The sequence below is a fragment of the Atta colombica genome, unplaced genomic scaffold (assembly GCF_001594045.1).
Source record: "Atta colombica isolate Treedump-2 unplaced genomic scaffold, Acol1.0 scaffold18, whole genome shotgun sequence".
In the NCBI taxonomy this organism is placed as follows: Eukaryota; Metazoa; Arthropoda; class Insecta; order Hymenoptera; family Formicidae; genus Atta; species Atta colombica.
In genome coordinates this window covers 1050442-1069582 of record NW_017259271.1, presented here as the reverse complement: position 1 = coordinate 1069582, position 19141 = coordinate 1050442, and the positions used below count along the sequence as shown (strand labels likewise).

General features: G+C 31.4%; 1 protein-coding gene across 1 annotated transcript in view; it reads left to right on the top strand.

Moving 5' to 3' along the window:
• The window catches only part of LOC108686430 (protein mahjong), a 109058-nt gene that overhangs the window by 42609 nt on the left and 47308 nt on the right, over positions 1-19141 (top strand). The window contains exon 6 of the mRNA XM_018191741.1: positions 8493-8733. Coding sequence (XP_018047230.1) covers positions 8493-8733 — 241 coding nt within the window. The remainder of the gene's footprint in view (positions 1-8492; positions 8734-19141) is intronic.

Genomic DNA, 19141 nt, shown 5'->3' with positions numbered 1-19141 from the left:
ATATATATATATATTTTATACATTCAACACGTACTAAATATATAATTACAAAAACGTTTCGACATCTCGACTCTTTCAACATCTTCAACTCACAGAGTCTTCTATAGTTTAAAACGGTTAGCTCCCTTATATATAAAATGTATTTCGAACGAAACTATAGTAGCAGTCACATCCGTTGATAATAGTAACACCATATCCGCAATGATTGATGTCAAGATATAAAAATCTAGAATCCTTATTTAACGAGAATCGTGTTACATCCCATAATGTAAATTGATGTCAAATGGTAAAATACTCTAAATCGAAATATGAAATAAATTATTTATAATAGAAAGAATGTTTAAAAAATAAGAATAAGCTCAAATGAGACTTACATATAAGATGATTTAACAAGATTTCAAAAAACTAGTCATAATTGATTGTGTCAAGTAGAACTGAGATGAATTGAGAACAATGAATATAAATGACGCAATCTAGAGGCGCAAACAATAGTATGTGTGAGCTATGTATAGGAGTAAAATTGATTATATCTGAAAGAAATTTCTTTTCCTTTGTCCAATCAATCATTATATTTTGAAATCTATTTAAGATGTCAAAATATGAATCATCAAACATCTCAATATCTTTTTTATAATTGATATCGTTTATCTGTTCTTTAATATGAATCATTTTCATAATGAATCTTTTATTATATTCAATATCTTGTATTCAACACTCTTGTGTTTTTTCAATCAAAATTATAATTGTTCTACTAAGAGTGCGTTCGGAGGACGCGCTATTAACGCTATTTATTTCATACTTGTTTCATAGATGATGAAAATAAAATGACGCAAATAGCGCTAATAATGTTTCCCCGAAAGCTTAAGTGTCCTGATATTACTAAATGCTTGGATCTAGCTTTATATTATTAACATATTCTTTCAATCTCGTTTGCAATTGTCTTTTAATTTGGTCTACGTATGACGTATCGCAATTTTTACAATTAATTTAGTAGATTACATTCTTGTGGGAATGATTCGTTTTATCTTTATGGACTTATAATATGTATTTACTAAGTTTATTAATTGTTCGTTAACCAAACGTAGTTATTAATTTATTAAAGATTATTATTAAAGATAATTTATTAAAGAAGTAATTGATTCAGTGATGCCTTTAACAAATGGAACTACTATAAAATCTTTTTTTGTGATATTCGGAGAAATGTCGGTGTTAACGTTTGTACTACAATTATTAAGAAATTTTGACTTGTTCATAAATACATTTTTTAATCTTTCATTTATAGTACAATATTAAAAATAAGATCCAGAGGGTAATTATTATTCAATTACAAATTTATGCAAATCTCGATGTTCTTCTCATAAAAAGATGAGGTGAGATAATAGAATGGCATAATCGATGCTGTATATGATTCCTAATTTTTGGCATTTAGGATAATTCGACCAATATGATAAATAATGTCCAGAAAATGTTTCTTTATGGAATTATTTTTTTATTATAATTTTGTTGTCTTTTCTTATCAATGAGATGTCAAAAAAGTTAAGAAAATGGTTCTTCTCCTTCTTCATTGTAAATCTTAGCCATTGATGTAATTGTTAATAATTGTTAAATTTTTTAAGAACATCATTCAGTTCATTCTTAGTGGCAAAGATGAGCAAAATATCATTTACATATCTGAAATAGACAGGTAGCTCTAATGTGCTCAAAATACTTTCTTCCGAATCTTGCATGACAAGTCAGCGATAATCGGCGAGAAAAGGGAATCCATCGGAGAGCCTATATCTGTTTATATATTACTTTGTTAAAAATAAAAAAAGTAGATGATAACACGAATTCTATTAATGAACTTAATGAACTCTACTTTCGTAATTTTGTAGATTTTTTTATATGTTCCCATCTCTTGTTTATCCGGTCATCAAGTCAAATGAAACGTTAATAAACAAAAATGTTACATCCAATGAAAGCACATCAGACATTCTCCCATTCACGCCCCAATCCAGAAATTTTATTATAAAATTCGAAACTATTATTAATATATCCCCTTGCTTTAGAGATATTGACAGAAATGATTTCCTTCAGAAATTTGGCCAATGAGTATAAAGCCGTATTAACTAAGGAGATTAATTCTAAACGATACTGAATGTTGATCTTGTGGATTTTTGGAAGTATGTAAGCTTTCGGAAAGGGAGCATCTCTTGAACGAAGGTGGAAGGATTCTTTTTTAGAAATATACTAATAATATCTTTTTTCCCCATTTTTTTTTATTAGATCGTTAATATTTCTTTCTAGAATTTTTCCAGATTTTTCTTAACTATGGAGTATGTATCCTTATCCATTAATAATTCTTTCTTTTTATATGTTTTATGTTAAATGTTTTTTTCTAAGATAATAGTGATGTTATCTTTATCTACGCTGGTAAAAATGATATTTGGATCATTTTTTTGATTTGGTAATTTTATTAATATATGTTAATCTATCGTCAATCATATTTTTCTGATTGTTATGCAAAAATTTGTGAAAACGAGAGATAGCAATGTTTCTAATTTTAGTTTCTAATTTTATTTAAATAAGAATCTAGATAAATTTTTATTTTTATAGATTCGATTTTTATCAATTCATGAATGGCTTTTTTTTTATTCAGTGTAGCAGAGAGGCTAAAATTTCCTCTCAGTTGTAACAATAATGAGACGTCAGGTGGAATATCTGTTTTTTAGTTAGATTAATAAATCATTTGTTGTAACTACCAAAAGATTTGTGGATTTCCTAGGATCTATGTTTATATTAAAAATTGAATATATTGAAAATTTCGTTTTCAGAGTTTATAGACTCCTGTTTGTCAATTTTGAGATGATTTTCCTTATTTATGTCACAATTGAATTCAATTGGCTTAACTCTTAGTTAGTTTTTATGATAGGATTTTTAACCAATGAAATTCCTTCTTATGTGCCAAAAAAACAGATTAAAATTATATTTATCAAAGCACTTCATATGATGAGAGAAAATTTCGTTATAAATGTAAATGGATAACGTGTTCGAAAGACTAGAAGAAAGAGTAGCTAATTTTCTCTAAAGAAGATTCTCTAAAGAATTCTCTCTAAAGAGAATTATTACTTCTGTGCAGATCAAATATTTCGATCAAATATTTATGTTTAATAATTTTCTTTTACACAAATAAAGCGTCTTTTCTAATCTAAATTCGGATTTGTAATGATAACTAACTAGTATCTATCTTGTTATTACATATATTAAGTAATAATCCAGGTATAAAGGAAATATGTCTACATTGATTCTACATTGATATAAAAACTGTATTTTTGACAAAGATCTGATTAGTTGATCTATTCAATTTTTTAATAAAATCATAGTTTTAAAATTAAAGTAATACTTTATAAAATCAAAATTGAGAAAGAATTATGCCCAGTTTGGGCTCCAGCTGAACAGCATTGAGATCTAGCTAGGACATAACAAAAAGAATTAAAAGGTTCCATATGCTTTATAAAATGAATCCTTGAATGCTATAGCTGTTCAAAGTTCTATTATGACCATGTATTGTATATTATATAGGACTAGTTTTATTCTCGAATCATCTAGTATCTGAAATATGTCCAATCTTGATGAAGACAACTAAAATTTTTTTTGGATCCTAAATGAATAAGTTATAAGTGATATATTAATCAATGAAGAGGAAAGAGAGACACTCAAAATATGAAACAAAAGGTTTTAATTGCCTAATTGAAATGTGACCAATTTATGGACTTGTCTCTTTTCTTCCTCATCGGAACTCTCTAAAAAAACATTAATTGTTCTTGCTGGCATATGGATGTCTTCGTGAAAATGTTGGACTTATTCCAGATATCATATTATATAACTGTCATTACGCATCCAACCACGACAACTATTTTTGCAAAAGCAATAATATTCTGGAATGGTTTGAGTTCCTTCACCATCACATTCTGCCAAAACATACACATAGTAGCGAGAACGATTCATATGCCTAGATTGTATTCGAATTTTGACGAGAATCATTATATAGGACTGTCATAATTAACAAGATTATGTATAAAACATTGTTTCCTAGTAATCATATGTTTCCTGTAATATGATCAGGCCTGTTTAATCTGATATGATTAGACTAATCCACCAGACTAATCCTATATACAATAAATTATCTTTTGTCAGTTCTTTAAACCCTTCTAACTCATCATCCAACGAGATAAATGCGACAATTTTGTTCTTGAAATAGCAGATTTAGTTTATGCAATCGATCTAACATAAGTTGTGCAATCTGTTCCGAATATTCAGTGTCTGATATGATGACCGAATGAAACATGTTATGAAGAACAGCGGCATTTCAAAAATCAATCATTAGCTGGGGAATCGATGACCATAAATTATTAAATTAAAAATACGCGAAGCAAGTTTTAAGATGCTCATTGATAACTTCCAAACCTGACCCTACTTTAGTGACTAATCGCGAATTATTATCAAGCGTATCGCTTAATCGACTTTCACTAGGTGGAATGATATCTGGCATTTTGATCACAAATCCTTTACGTTCCAAATATTCCCTAATGTCACGAACCTCTGTCAACAACAAATACATCATCTTGTGAAGTCTATAACGTACCTCAAACATCTTTTCCATAATTATTCGCATGATGATTGGATAAAACTAATGATATATGGTCATAATAGCGAACTTTAAATAGTTCTAGCACTCAGGAAACCTCTTCTATAAAGGGCTTATGGAATTTTTGATTCTCTTTTGATACTTTAAAATTTTAGGCGTGTTTTAAAATTGTTCATCCGAGGCCCAAATTTCCCAAAATAAAACTGAACATAGTTTTTTAAAAGGTGCAATCTTATTATGCATTTTTAGGTCAGCGTGTACTACTTAATTAAACAACTAATTAATTAACAACTATTAATTTATTAAATTGTAAAGACTATATAATAATGCGTTATATGTAGGCCAAAACCTATGATTTTGAGAAAACAGCTAAAAAAAAATAGAAGAATATTACACAAATATTACATACAATTAGATATCAAGAAACTCAATTGGTGAACATGTAGTAAAATATAACCATTCTCTTGATTGAGAAAATTGTTTTAATCCTTAATACTTTATGTTGGAGTGGCCAAATTGTCGGGATTTTGCAGATCGATATAAATCTCCGAATTTATTGAACGGAATAAAAAATCCTTTTACAAGATTAAAATAGAAAAATTTGGAAATGCTGCAATAGACTTTATATTAAAATCGGAAAAAAAGTTAAAAACTTACATTTTTTCAACTCGTAGAGCTATCACCTAACATAGATGTTTCCTTAATACAAAAGTTTTATAGACCAAACGAGCTATAAATAGTGCAGCACTCAGCGCATTACGTAAACAAACAATACTGAGTTTATGAAACTAAGAATAAAAATTTCAAAAGAAATATTTATATTGATCTGCAAATAACGTGTACGAATGCTGAGCGAAGACTCGGAATGATAAACAAAACAATAATTGTGTCTAGCAATAGATGTTTGATTTTTCTAAGAGATGGCGTTGCAATATGTTAGATAAGACGGATGAATGCGTTTGAGCGAGATACAATAATATACAATAAATATAAGAAATAAATGAAAGATGTTACTATTATCGAATTTGGAATTTAAAAAAGTTTGTACTATCGATACCTCGCTCAAGTTCGGCCATCGATCCAGCATCCCTTTAACATCGAACCGAGTTTTATATATATAGAAAACTTATCAGAAATGTTAAACATAAAGAAGCAAAAAATGACTTAAATGAAAATACGGATACCAAATTATTTAATAATTCTTACTTTGGTATCTTTGACAGACTTGTTGAGATTAATTAAAAAACAAATACCGTGTAATTTTTGAAATAACGCTAATGTGAACAGTTGATGTGTATTATCAGATAGAGCTCGCATTTTTTTTGTGTTTGAAACACATTGATTAGTACAGATGTTAAAATATGCATTAGAGGTTGTTTTTCATTTGAGTAGAATTTCTGTAAATGTCGATAAAAAATAATGACTAACGGGCAATTGAGAATAATAATCAATGTCGTTATTTTTGCGTAATAGTTAAACAAATATATTGTTCAAGACATTTACATATTAGAAATTGGTGGAGAGAGGGAGAGACTTAATTTTTTGGATGTTACAATCATAAATAACAATGGAATATTAGAATTTAACACCCATTCCATAAACCAACTTTTTCTGAAAGGTACCTTAGTTTCCTATCTTTCGATCCTCTCTCACAAAAAAGAGGCTTCTAATGAGCATGATGGATAGAATATTTTTATTGTCACACTCCAAATACTACGAAAAGACTCTTAGATTTATTATTAACTCTCTTTTGGAAAATGATTATCCCATTAAGTTTATTTTTAACATGATAAATGATCTCTTTATGGAAAATTCAAAAACATTACAAAGATCTGAATGTTAAACTGTCCTGGTTTAGTGAATAAACTTGATGGAATTATCAAATCTCAGAAGGATGTTTTTCCGCATGGTTCTAAGAAAAATGTTGTATGCAAAATTTACTTGCCTTTATTTAATGCCTAAATTTAATGCCTTATATGTTGAACAGACGGGGAGAAAACTAAAAACGAGAATTGTTGAGCATCGAAATAACATTAATAGTAAACTTGGAAATCCGTCTATCATTACGGAACACAGAAGAAAATTTGACTTCGATTAGAAGAAGTCAAAAGACAAAAGTCTTGGATAACGAAAGATATTTAGGAAGAAGACTAGTTTTTGAGATGGCTTCACATCAATCTCAAGAAAACAATTTAAATTTAAAATTTGAGTTTCGAAACCGAGTTCTTATATCATGCGTATCTGAACATTTCAAGATCTGAACCAATATATGGTTCATTTAATATGGTTCATTTAATTATTAGTTTAACTATCTTATATACAATATTTTTAACTCATGACTTTTACTGGTACTATAATGACAGTTTGTTATCCGATATGTCTCATATTATGTTTATACCGGAGTTATAACTTCAACAATTTATTCGTGTGCGAATCATTACTCTGTACGAATTTTGCATATCTATTCTTTCAAAATAATTTACTTTTTGAATATTGGTCATAATTAGCAGCTGGTGTTACATTATTCTATAGATTTACATTATCGTTTCCTCATTCTTTAATATTTACTACGTTATTTTGTAATGCTCACTCAGCTAAACTTATTGACAGAGATGTTTCTTAAACATGGAATTGAAAAGATTCCTCAGCTATTCTTTTAGACTTATTCGGTACAATTTTTGAATAAATTCTACCATAGAACATTGCTGACTCGAATGAAGCCGAAAAAACGTCTGATTCTTTTCGTTTGTAATGTCTTGAACAATACATTTGTTTAATTATTACACACGAATAACAGCGTTGATTATTACTCTCAATTGCCCATTAGTTATTGTATTTTTTATCGCCTTTCTTGAGAACTTCTATTTTTATATTATAATTATATAAATGTACTATTGAAGTGAAAAAAAGAAAAAAAAACCGCAGATTGTTATTAAAATTAAAGTTCAAAATTTCATAATCTTTGATAGAACAAAATACGTATTACATATACAGGGTATTTCAGATTCAACATACAACTTGCTAATGACAGATTTTTGAAGTAATTTTGAGACGAAAATTCTAATATTAAAATATCGAGTAATGGTTTTTGAATTTTAAACATTTAAAATTGCGAATCTACGTATCGCCTAAAGTTTTGCGCTTGTTATGTAGTTAGTATTTTGCGTTATATTGCAGAAACATGTGAACTTTAAGCAATATAGTTTACTAACTTTAAATGCTTACAATTCAAAAACTATTATAGCATTGACATTTTGAACTTATTAGAACTTTCGTTTCAAAATGACTTCAGAAATCTGCCAATTAGCAGATGATGCGTTGAGTCTAAAACATCCTTCTATTGCACATTAATATAATGACACACATCTTTCCTATATGTTTACATTGCTGAACTTAATTCTTTCGCGCACGGGCATAACGAATCATAGATATCTGTAAACTTATAGACTAAGAGTTTATAGACTATTTTTATAATTATGACATCGCTAGAAAATTATGGTTTATTACCGATATGTAATATTCATGTACAGTATTGTTATAATATATTAATTCTTAACGGCGATGTCTCACATGTTTACTGATAAAATTAAATTCGGATTTTATCTGTTTTTGTATTAATTCGACTTTTGCCGTTGATGAGGATCTAGTTAAGTCGGAACGTTCCGTACGATATATTTGTTAAGATATATTATTAAGAGCAATTTCTCATTACTTTTGCTCGTATATTGGCCTTATTTTTTCTTATTAATGTTTATGTTAACTTTATTTCTCCTTATTAATATTATTTATAATACGAGCTATATCATTATTTTACAAATACAAGTTGTTAAGAATTTTAGAATTTATAAATAATTAATATTTTTAGGGTACATACTACTTCTAGTGCAGAAACGGTTAGATCATGTTTGGATGTTGTCGCAATTTGTTCTGTTGTACCAAAAGTTATGTTGCTGTTATGTGAAAGAGTTGATATGCCAGACATGTCAATGACAATGGCGATTAATCTTTTGCTAGCTGCAGCTGAATGTGAAATTATTGCAGATGCTGATGTACAAAGAGCAGCACTTAGAGCTGTAATCAATTGTGTATGTGCTCCCATAAACAGAGTACGTTTTTTAATATAAAATATTTTTCAATAAGTATATGCGTGCGTGCGTACGTGCGTGCGTACGTGCGTGCTTTTATATGCAAAATTATTAGAAGAAACATGTAAAAAAAATCATCTATTTTAAAAAGCGATAATCTTTATATAATTTTGAAAGCTTTATTGTACAATCTGAAAGGGGACAAATAAATTACGTAATTCAACACTTTTTTGAGACTTGAACAAATGAAATGTTTTTTAATGGATTTTTATTCGCTAAAAATGAATCCGGCCCCGGAATTGACCTAATACGTCAGGTTTTCAAAAAAAATTATGTGCCAAAATTGGCGTTTTCGCCATATTTTCTATTTTTATGTGGCTAAAGTAAATTTTTTTAAATTTTATTTATGCCATTTTAAAGTGTTATCTTTTATCTATAAAATAAATTTATATTTATTACGGTACGATTTTTTTCATATGCATAATTAGTATATTATAAATCATTAAATTGAATAAATAATAATTAGTAATTATTAAAAACGACTGTTTTTTTACACCAATTGATTCTTCTCATTATTCTATGCAAAAAAGAGGTTACCAAAAATTGAAAAAGTTTACGAGATATTTTCAGAGTTGGGAAGGATTATTTTTCCGTTACTTTTCTGTTACTTTTTGTAATAAATGGTTAATTGATAATGACGTTGCAATTTTTTTATAACTAAATATATAATTGTGCTAAGGTTAGAAAAGTCGACTTTTTCAAGTTAATCTTGGCATAACCTTAGCGTGCCTTTAGCCGTTAGCCTTTAGTTACAAAAAAAATTGAACGTCATTATTATAAAAAGTTTATTATAAAAAGTAATGGAAAAAGTAATATTTCTCAATTGTGAATATTTTATATTTTATGTTAAAATGCCAGAATAAAATTTCATAAAGTACTGATTTTTTTATAACTGTATTTTAATATATTTTAATGCAGAATATACGAATCGTATATTTCATTTTAATAAATGGATGAACTTTTTTAAAAAATTTTCTTTCAAAAATTAATTTTACCATTAATTTTACCATTATTTATCCTCCTCCAGACTGTGCAACTTTTGTCTAAAAAGTTTTCTTCTGCAACTTACAGATTTTGAGATATTTGGGTGAATAAATTAAAATTATTCACTCTGACAAGGAGAGGCTCGGATGTTCGAATTTAGAAAAATTCGAAACTTATTACGTGAAGTTTATCACCCAAACTTTACTTTGACCAAGCAGTAAGACGCGCTTTTCAGTCAATGTCGAGAAAATCGACTTTAAAAAATTTCGAGCGGAGTATGTCATGGTCATCTTTATTTCCAGGCACTTGATATGGCAACATTGCATTAGCTGCAATCAGATAATAATCGGCTTGCTATTAATAAGTTAATCGAATTAAGGGGCCTATTTTGTAACTCTTAACGATACGTTGATGTCATTGCACAGCTTTCCACATGATATCTGCGCAACGACATCAATGACTGTTGTTAAAAGTTACAGACCTCTAAGAATCGGCCCCTAAATTTAATTAATTGGTCTCTCAACAATAAAATTTATTTTCCTCACTTTTTCATTATTATTTTCATTTTTACTATTATTATTACTGAAAAATGATTGAAGTCATACTAAATGAATATTAATGCAGCATACAACATGCAGTATCTGTTATTTTGCGTATCTTGTCAAAATATTCTCTATTTGTGATCATCTGTTTAATTTTTTACTGTTTAATTTTTCAGAATCCATTTCAAATCTTCTATAATCTATAAAACTGTCATTCTGAAATACTTTAATTCTTAAATCATTATTAACTTCAATACATTCTTAAATTTTAGATAAATTAGTGAAAGTGATCTTATCTAATATTATTTTATAGTTACAAATTTCATATTTTCAATTTTATATATTAACTCTGTTCTTAAATAATTGTAAAAAAAGTTTATAATTTAAAATTATATCACGTTGTAACCATTCTTCAGTTTTTTCTTCTTGTTACTTAATTAAGGCTTGTTTTTTTTTTGTTTCAGAATCTTGTCGAGTTGTTGTCAATGACATAGTTAAATATTTTGGCAAATTTGGAAATAATATTTGAATTATTTGAGGAACTACTCTGTTCAATCTATAGCATCAAATTTAACTTAATATAATTAGTGTCATTCCTCCTCCTCCTATTAAATATATCGTTATTTTATATTAAATCGATACTTAAATTTGACACTACATCGTGTCAATTTGACTCTATACAGTGTCAAATATAACTTATTTATAAAATGATGATATAATTGAATAGGAGCAGTGGCGACTTACATTAGATTAAATTTGATACTGTAGATCTAATAGTGTAACAAGGTCTCTGTCTAGGAAAAGATTTTTCTATACCGTTCTCATCTTTATAATATTCTTCCTTTGAAATAAATACCCGTTAAAAATGTTCACAAACCACAGCTAGTTTTCCTAGTATCCAGTCTTTTCGAGGAATATTTTTGAATCGAAGTTGTAACTTTTCATCTTTTAGAAATCTAAAGAACGGAAATTATATTTTCCTTTTCTGTTTTGTGAATGCAACACTTATCAGGCATTTTGTACTTACAAAAAATAAAATAAACATAAAATAATGATATTTATAATCATTTATTGTACAATTGAAGGAAATGGCTGGAAGGAATGGGCTGAATAAAGGCACAATTCTATTTAGGCTTTTTTCCGGCAATTAGTTTTTTCATGTATTATTAATCATAATAGAAAAATATTGTAACATGTAACTTCTTAAAGACATAAATTCATTTGTTATTATCCATTTGTGTATAGTACAATAAAAAGTAGCAAGTATTTTAATTTTTAATATCAAGATTTTGTAATTAGGCCTTTATTTTCCCATCTCTTCAATTGGGTTAAGACAATCACATAAGAAAATATTCACTTTTCTCCATTCAAAAGAGCTAGATATTAGAAAATAGCTTTTTTTTCAAAATTATTGATTTTGTTGATGATTACAAACAAGAAATTTTTAGCATTTAGGTGTATTTTACACATGAGTATATTCCTCTTGATCGACCAGCACACAATGTTGCCAAATTTATGCTGCCGCGATTTGGAAATAAAGATGGTCGTGGGGTATGTACACTGAATATTAAGCAGATATCTTCTTTTTTTTCTTCTTCTTAGTTAATGACTCCTGCCTCGAAGTATACGGAGATCACGGCGTAAAATTTTCCTGAAGCGATGAGAGTCAAATATTCAGAAGAATTTTGATGGTGTATGACGATATGATTCGTCATTGTACTCAAAGCCTCAACAGACTCTGAGCCTCGCGGCAGGAGGCTAGCGGGCTAAGACGCGCCGCAAACATGCCGCGAGAAAGCGCCGCGAAAATTCAAATTAGAAATTCTGATTGCAGGCGATACCAAAACTCGCGAACAAACGGCATATTCTGGCAGAAGGATTACGTAGGGCGTAGATAATTGAATCATTAAGGTTTAGCGTGTTATCTTAGGAAATATGTTGAAATGTCTGTCGCAGGGAAGTGGCGTAGGATTCAGAAATGGAGCAATCGAAGATAGTATGAAGTCTTGAAGAAGAGCTTCGTACGGACAGGAAAGATCATTAATTAGGTTTTTTTGGAAGAAGCTATAGTTGAGGTTGAAATGATTGTTTCTCAATCGATTCACCATGATCATTATCAACATAGAGAGATATAGATATCATAGAACCACGGTCTTCTTCACATAAAAATTTTGAAAAAAATAAATTCTCTTTTCCCGAGATGTTCTTTGTATTTATCGAACTCCTTAACTAGATGTTTAGGTATTGAGAACAGATCCGAATAGGGGACCTTAAAGTTATATTCGACATCTTCGCGAATAGCTCTCTTGGCCAACTTATCGGCGATCTCATTGCCACAGTGCAAGGAGGCCCATATAAAATTGACTCTTTTATTAAATTTAGCCTCCTCGATTAGGACTTTAGTATGAGAGATAATTATTCTGTCTTCTAGAATTCTTTAAGTGCGTCGAGAATGCTTTTTGAATTTGAGATTATAGTAATTTGCTCTAAATTGTCATGCAGAGCAAAGCTCTGTATATGGCCCAAGCCCGGCCGTAAAAACTATTGCGTAAGAGGATAGTTTATATACATTTCTTTTAGGTTTATCTGTGGAGAGTAAACCGCAGAACTAACTATATATACTATCATCGATCTATCCATTAGAAAATGATGGAACCGCTTAAAATGATTCGGAATATTTTCGAAAATAAGTTACATGCTTTGCAGAGGAATAGATTTTAAATTTCTAAGGATCTGAGGTGGCAATATTGAGTATGTGATGTGAGTGATGGTGGAGTGAAAGGAATTCTGAAGGAATTTTTCTTTTGAGAAAATATGTGGCTGTTATAATATTAAATAATCAAACCTCTGTTTCAGAAGGGATTCTTTAGTTTCTGCATGCATGATATTTATCGGAGTAGAAACGCGATAACCACAAATTAAACTTGAGGCTTGATTTTGTACGCGTTGAAGTTTAAATAAACGCTGGCTAACAAAGATAAGAGACGCGTACTTAAAGGACGCGCGAATCATGGATCTATAAATAGATAGAAGAAGGTTTGGATTAGTTCCCTACCATGAGCCCCTTGAGGCCGATATAATTGAATTGGTGCGTCTGCCCTTACATATGATATATTCCATATGTTTGTTTCTCGACAGTTTAGAGTCCAATTCGACTCTCAAAAATCTTACCGACTCAGAAAAGGGATTGATCTTCCCCGCCAAGTTAATGGAGAGATTCGTATGAATCATCTTTTAGAGAATACTATCATCTGCGTTTTGTTGGGGAATATTTCGAGACCTCTAATCATCAGATACGATTGTATGTTGTTTAGCGTTCGTTCAACTGAGTGAAGAACTTCTTTCGTATTAGCCTTAGAAACATAAATGATAAAATCATCGGCGAACTGAACAAGAGAGGTATTAGCGTCCAGAACGTTTTTAATTTCTCTGAAGTAGATATTAAACAGAGTTGGGCTAAGAATGGAACTTTATAGAATCTTTTTATGACAAACGGAAGAGATAGCGAGTCTTGAACAACAAATTGAATGTTGCACGACATGATTAAATTATTAATGAATTTGATAAGACGCGGGGGGAAACCCAAATCGATAAGATTTTGAACCAGAATGTGGGAGAACATTATCAAAAGCCGACTTTATGTCTATGAAAATGGCTACAGTCTCTTATTTTTTAATAAAGGTCATATGGATATGTGCAATGAGAATAGTTAGATTATCTTGGCAGGACTGAACTTTCTGAATTGGTTGTCGGGAATGAGAGACACAAGAGAAAAGGAAGGAGATTTTGTAATCCAATAAATTATTGAGTATGCATTCCAAAACTTTCAGCGCACAAGATGTAAGAGAGATGAATCGATAGCCCGAATCATGCGACTTAGGAATAAGGTATATAAAAACAAACCATTGAGTCTATTGATCCATGAGTCCATTGATCAAGGAAGAAAGAGGATTGATAAAGTAGATTAAGTAAGTTTAACAGGCACAGTAAAAGCTTTTCAAATTTTAAATAGGTGGTAGCTCATACGATTCAGACCAGGGAATCAGGTTTAACTGAGTTCAATGCTGCTTTAATTTCATTAAAACTGAATGGTAAATCCAGCCAAATAATTTGTAAATCCAGCCAGATAATTTGTAAGCTTTAAGAAAAAAGGAATGATTAACCGCTTCATCGCACTGTGACATTCATCAGGGGACCGGAGAAAGACTGTGAGATGGCCCCTACTCTTGTAAAACTTGAACTTTTTCTAGTTTTTTTTAGGAAGAAATACGATTTATACACGACATAATGTGCGACCGAAAGTATTATAATCTTGGTCCGGAGAGCATGATAGAGCTAAGACAAAAAATTCTTCGATGATGTCTTCGGCATGTTCCTCCAACTAGACTCTTTGACACTTTGCCATTGAATTCGAGAGAAACGGATTTTATTAGAAAAGATGTTAACCGAATGAGCAAGCGAGTTGATCTCAATGAAATCATCGGAAGTTAATTATTGCCATGCAAATTCTCACCGATCACTGTGTTACATGATAAGAGAGAGAGAAGTTAGGAGAGGTAAAGGTAAAATCAAGAATCAAGAAGGTCCTTATGAGGTAGAAAAGAAAGATACAGAAGGGGTTTAAATAAGAAAAGTTTAAAAAATCGGTCAAAGAGATTCGCTCCTACAGAATTAAGAGAGTCCCATAAGGGGTGGTGAGTGTTAAAATCTGCCACCAAAAGTACCGAGTTGAATTGAGAGAGAAAGATGCGGAAGGAATTGATAATGTACTTAGGAAAAGGATAGTTAGGATGTCGATAGGCATTTATGATGCCGAGCTCGGATTCTTTTAACTTAATCCGAATCGCAAGAATCTTCAGAAATGAGAGAAAGTTGAGTTGTACATCTATAGAAGAAAACTGGATTGTGCGGCGAACAAAGATAAGCATTTCTCTAACGTCGTTGGCAGACGAGTTGAAACGAAAATTGTCAAAACCTCTGATCGAAAAGTCTTGGATTTAAGCATTTCGATAAGAATATTGATATCAAGATCTTCTAATAGTTTTCTATCTCGTCTTTTGAAGTAAACGCCACGATAATTCCAGAATAGCAATCCAAGAGAGCCATCGTAAGACTGTACATTGAGGAATTATTGGTCATTGTGTGTGTTGTTGTTCAAAGCTTCAAGGGATTCATGGATTTAGCGAAGTCTGTTTCCTAAATGTGGATCATTATTAATTACTGGATTACTTGTGATGATATTTTGTATTAAAATAATTAGTATGCTTATAAGGTTGACAAGATACGTGTAAGAACTATTCTGTCCTTGCTGGAATGAGAGGGAGAGAGAGAGAGGAGAATGGAGGAGGATGTTGATGGATGTGAGGGAGTAAGAGGAGAAGTATAGACCAGCGGATGGGATAGATATTAGTTTTCTCATCTTCCATAAAGAATAATAAAACATGTATTATGCGAATAGCATGAATCCCTCCGCCCCTCCGACCCCAGTAGAGGGATGTAAAGAGATGCGAGGAGGGAACTGTTCAGCATGCACTCGGGAATTGTGTTGTGCGGAAGCCGAAGCGAGAGAGCGAGTCTTCTGTACAACGATCTCCCGCAGCTCGGATACAAGATCCGAGATGAATCCCAACGGATCGTAAAGATTAACATTAAGATAAGCGGGGAAGAATATGAAGGAAAAGTACTCTTAGCGGGGAAGATAAAACGGGGGGAAGGTGAGGGAAGGAGAAGTCAGAATGGGATATAGAGGGCTGGAAGGAAGAAATGGATGAAGGAGCTGAAGAGATTCCCAGCTTGCTGTGAGCTTCGGCATATGAAATTCTCAAGAACCGCATATTGGTAAACTTGTCTTTGACTTGCGTACAAGAGGCATTTTGTAGAGGATGGGAAGTGTTCCTGGTCGTAATTGCAACAACGGGGAGGAAGCTAGTGGCGTGGGCACTCTTCTAATTTTGAATCTATTGAATGCATTTTGCACAGTGTGTAGCACTCTTGCGGTCAGAATGTGTCCAAATCTTAAACAAGAAAAGCACATGAGAACTCGGGAAATATACGGCAGTACTGGAAAAGAAACAAATGTATCTCGCGAAGCAGATGGAAGGAACTGGCCTTGGAATTTTACGATCGCTGAATAAGTAGGGATGAGTTCATCTTTGCCTTCCTTACGCTCCTTATGGCAAAACCGTCTGCGGGCCGAAATTATCGTAGCAGCCGAGGTAAACTCTTTACAAACTGTTTCCTCGGAAATATCAAGAGAGATGTTCTTAACGCCAGATCTTATTCCTAAAAGCAGGAATCGAAGCTTTCAGCTAGTGATCTTTGAGAGTGTCAAATCGAACAAGGCCTTAGTTATTAAAGGAAATAAATACTTTTTATAGTTATTAAAGAAAATAAATACTTTATTCCGTCCAGCAGACTTTACCTCAGTGATATTATTATTACCGACTAATTTAGTAACTACACGACTAATCATAATAGAGCTGAGGCGATCATTATCCAAAATCTTTTGAATTTTTGTTACTATTTATGGGAGAAGATCTTTCGAGTCATACACGTGAGTTCCGGTGAGGAGGCGGGCTTATTAGTAGAAAAACCTGTCAGCGTTTTTAAAAGAGGTTCCCCTCTGCTTGAAGGCATTTTTTCTCTTGCGAAGCAACTCTCCAACCAATAATGGAAAAGTCATATTGCACCGTTCGTTATTGCCTGGCATCGGATCGACTTTATCGAGAGCTTGCGAAGAGAGCATCAATGTATTCGAAATGTCTGATATATAAGAGGAATTCTCATGCTCTCCCCCCGAAGGGAAAGAGGAGTGATCTCTCTCTCTCTCCAGATTTTTGCGAATAACTTCAGTTGAGGAGACATTAAGTTCCTTTACTCTGAAATCCTTTGCTCTGAAATCCTTTGCTCTGAAATCCTTTGCTCTGAAGATGATTTTACTTTAGTTTTTTATCCTTCTTACCTTTCTTTCCTTTAGGCATCTCAGAAGGGGAATTCACAGACGATGACTTGAGGAATGCCGAGGCATTCGGCACATATAAGGAGATGAAGTCCTAGATTGTGAAGACTTATTGCTTTTTCGAAAAAGCTATCAAGTTCTTCGAGAGAAACTGATGTTTTATTCGTACCCAGATTGAGGGAACGCTTCTTCGCGTTCGGAGCGGTTATTCTCGCAAGCGGGCTCTCTCGCATACTTCCGTTACAAAGAATCTAAAGTAGGAAACAGAATAAAAGTGGGAAAAAAAGAAGAGATCAAGAATAGAAGTAGAATAGGAAAAAACTAGGAAAACTGGGAGATATGAAAGTAAGTTAAAACACTCAAAATGCCTGTTAAATAAAGATACTAATAACTATCCGAGAAAATAGCTGAATCTATTAAGCAAGTATCAACGAATCCCATAGCGCAACGGATAGCGCTCTTATCTAGTAATCGCTAGAGTTCCTCTAGTAAGAATTAAGCCATGATAATTTTTGATTGGTTCCCATATTCAGGGAACGAAAGCGATAGTAAGATAGAGAAATAGCTTGTTGTTTTCTCACTCTATCTCATACTTATGCTTCTTATTAATGGCGGCTGCCATACACGCGCGCGAGACAAGTGTCGTAAGTGTCCTCTTACTAGAGGAACTCTAGTAATCGCTAGAGATCCTACAGAATTTGGCAAATGTGGATCCAATATGATAGATAAAAAAAGATAACAGATATTGCTTTCTCGTATGAACGCATGCGCAAAAAGTATTAAAATAAAATGTGACAGGCAATACGTGATGACAATTCTTAAAGAATTGTTGTGTCTGTTTTTGTTAAACTCTGATTATAGAATCTCTAGTAATCGCTGGATCGCTAATTTGATTCTCTGCCGGCACTTTCTTTTCCCTTTTTTTTTATTTTAATATTTATATTATTTCTATGTAAAATCAATCAAATTTATAGTAATCAATGGATATTCAATATAAATCTTTTATGAAAACCGCACATTTGATTTACAACGTAACGAAAATATGTGATAAAATCCAATGCAATGAAAGCAAGTAAAAAATAGTTGTTGAATGCGATGTCGAACGGCTGACTATTACACGAGCTGACTGTTACACCTTCCCTTCGCCTACTCTTTTGTGTACGTTTTTTCGTTCCTCGTATGTTCGTTCAATCTATACTATTACCTAAGAAAGTGGTCGACCCGAGGGTTCAAATGATTGCATTGAATACCTGCGAAATTTGTCATTGTTTCTTTCCTTTGTGATTCCGAGAATTGAATGTTTTCGAGAATTTTGTTTCTAATTATATTAAAAAATATATAAAAATTTCAAGTTAAACTACTACACTACAAAATTAAACAAAAAATGAAATCAACATAATAAATAAAACGAAAGCACACAAAAAAATAAATCTTAATGCAAAAAGAAAAACGTGTTTAATGTTTATCCGTTCTCATTGTATTGAATTTTATCTATATTTCCATATATATTTATATATATTTTCAATACGTTATAAATGAAATGTGCGTTTTTTAAATAAATGATTTATATTGAATATCCGTTGATTACTAACTTGATTGATTTTACATAGAAATAACATAAATATTAAAATGATAAAAAGGGAAAAAAAAAGTGCCGATAAAGAATCGAACCTGTGAATCCAGGTTACTAGGCGGTTACTAGGCAAGAGCAGTACCCGTTGTGCCATGGAATTCATTGATATCTGTTTAATATTCAGTGTACATACTCCGCTCGGAATTTTTTAAATATCTATCTATTTTCTCGACATTGACTGAAAAGCACGTCTTATTGCTTGGCTAAAATAATGTCTAGGTAATACACTTCACGTACTATAAGTTTCTAATT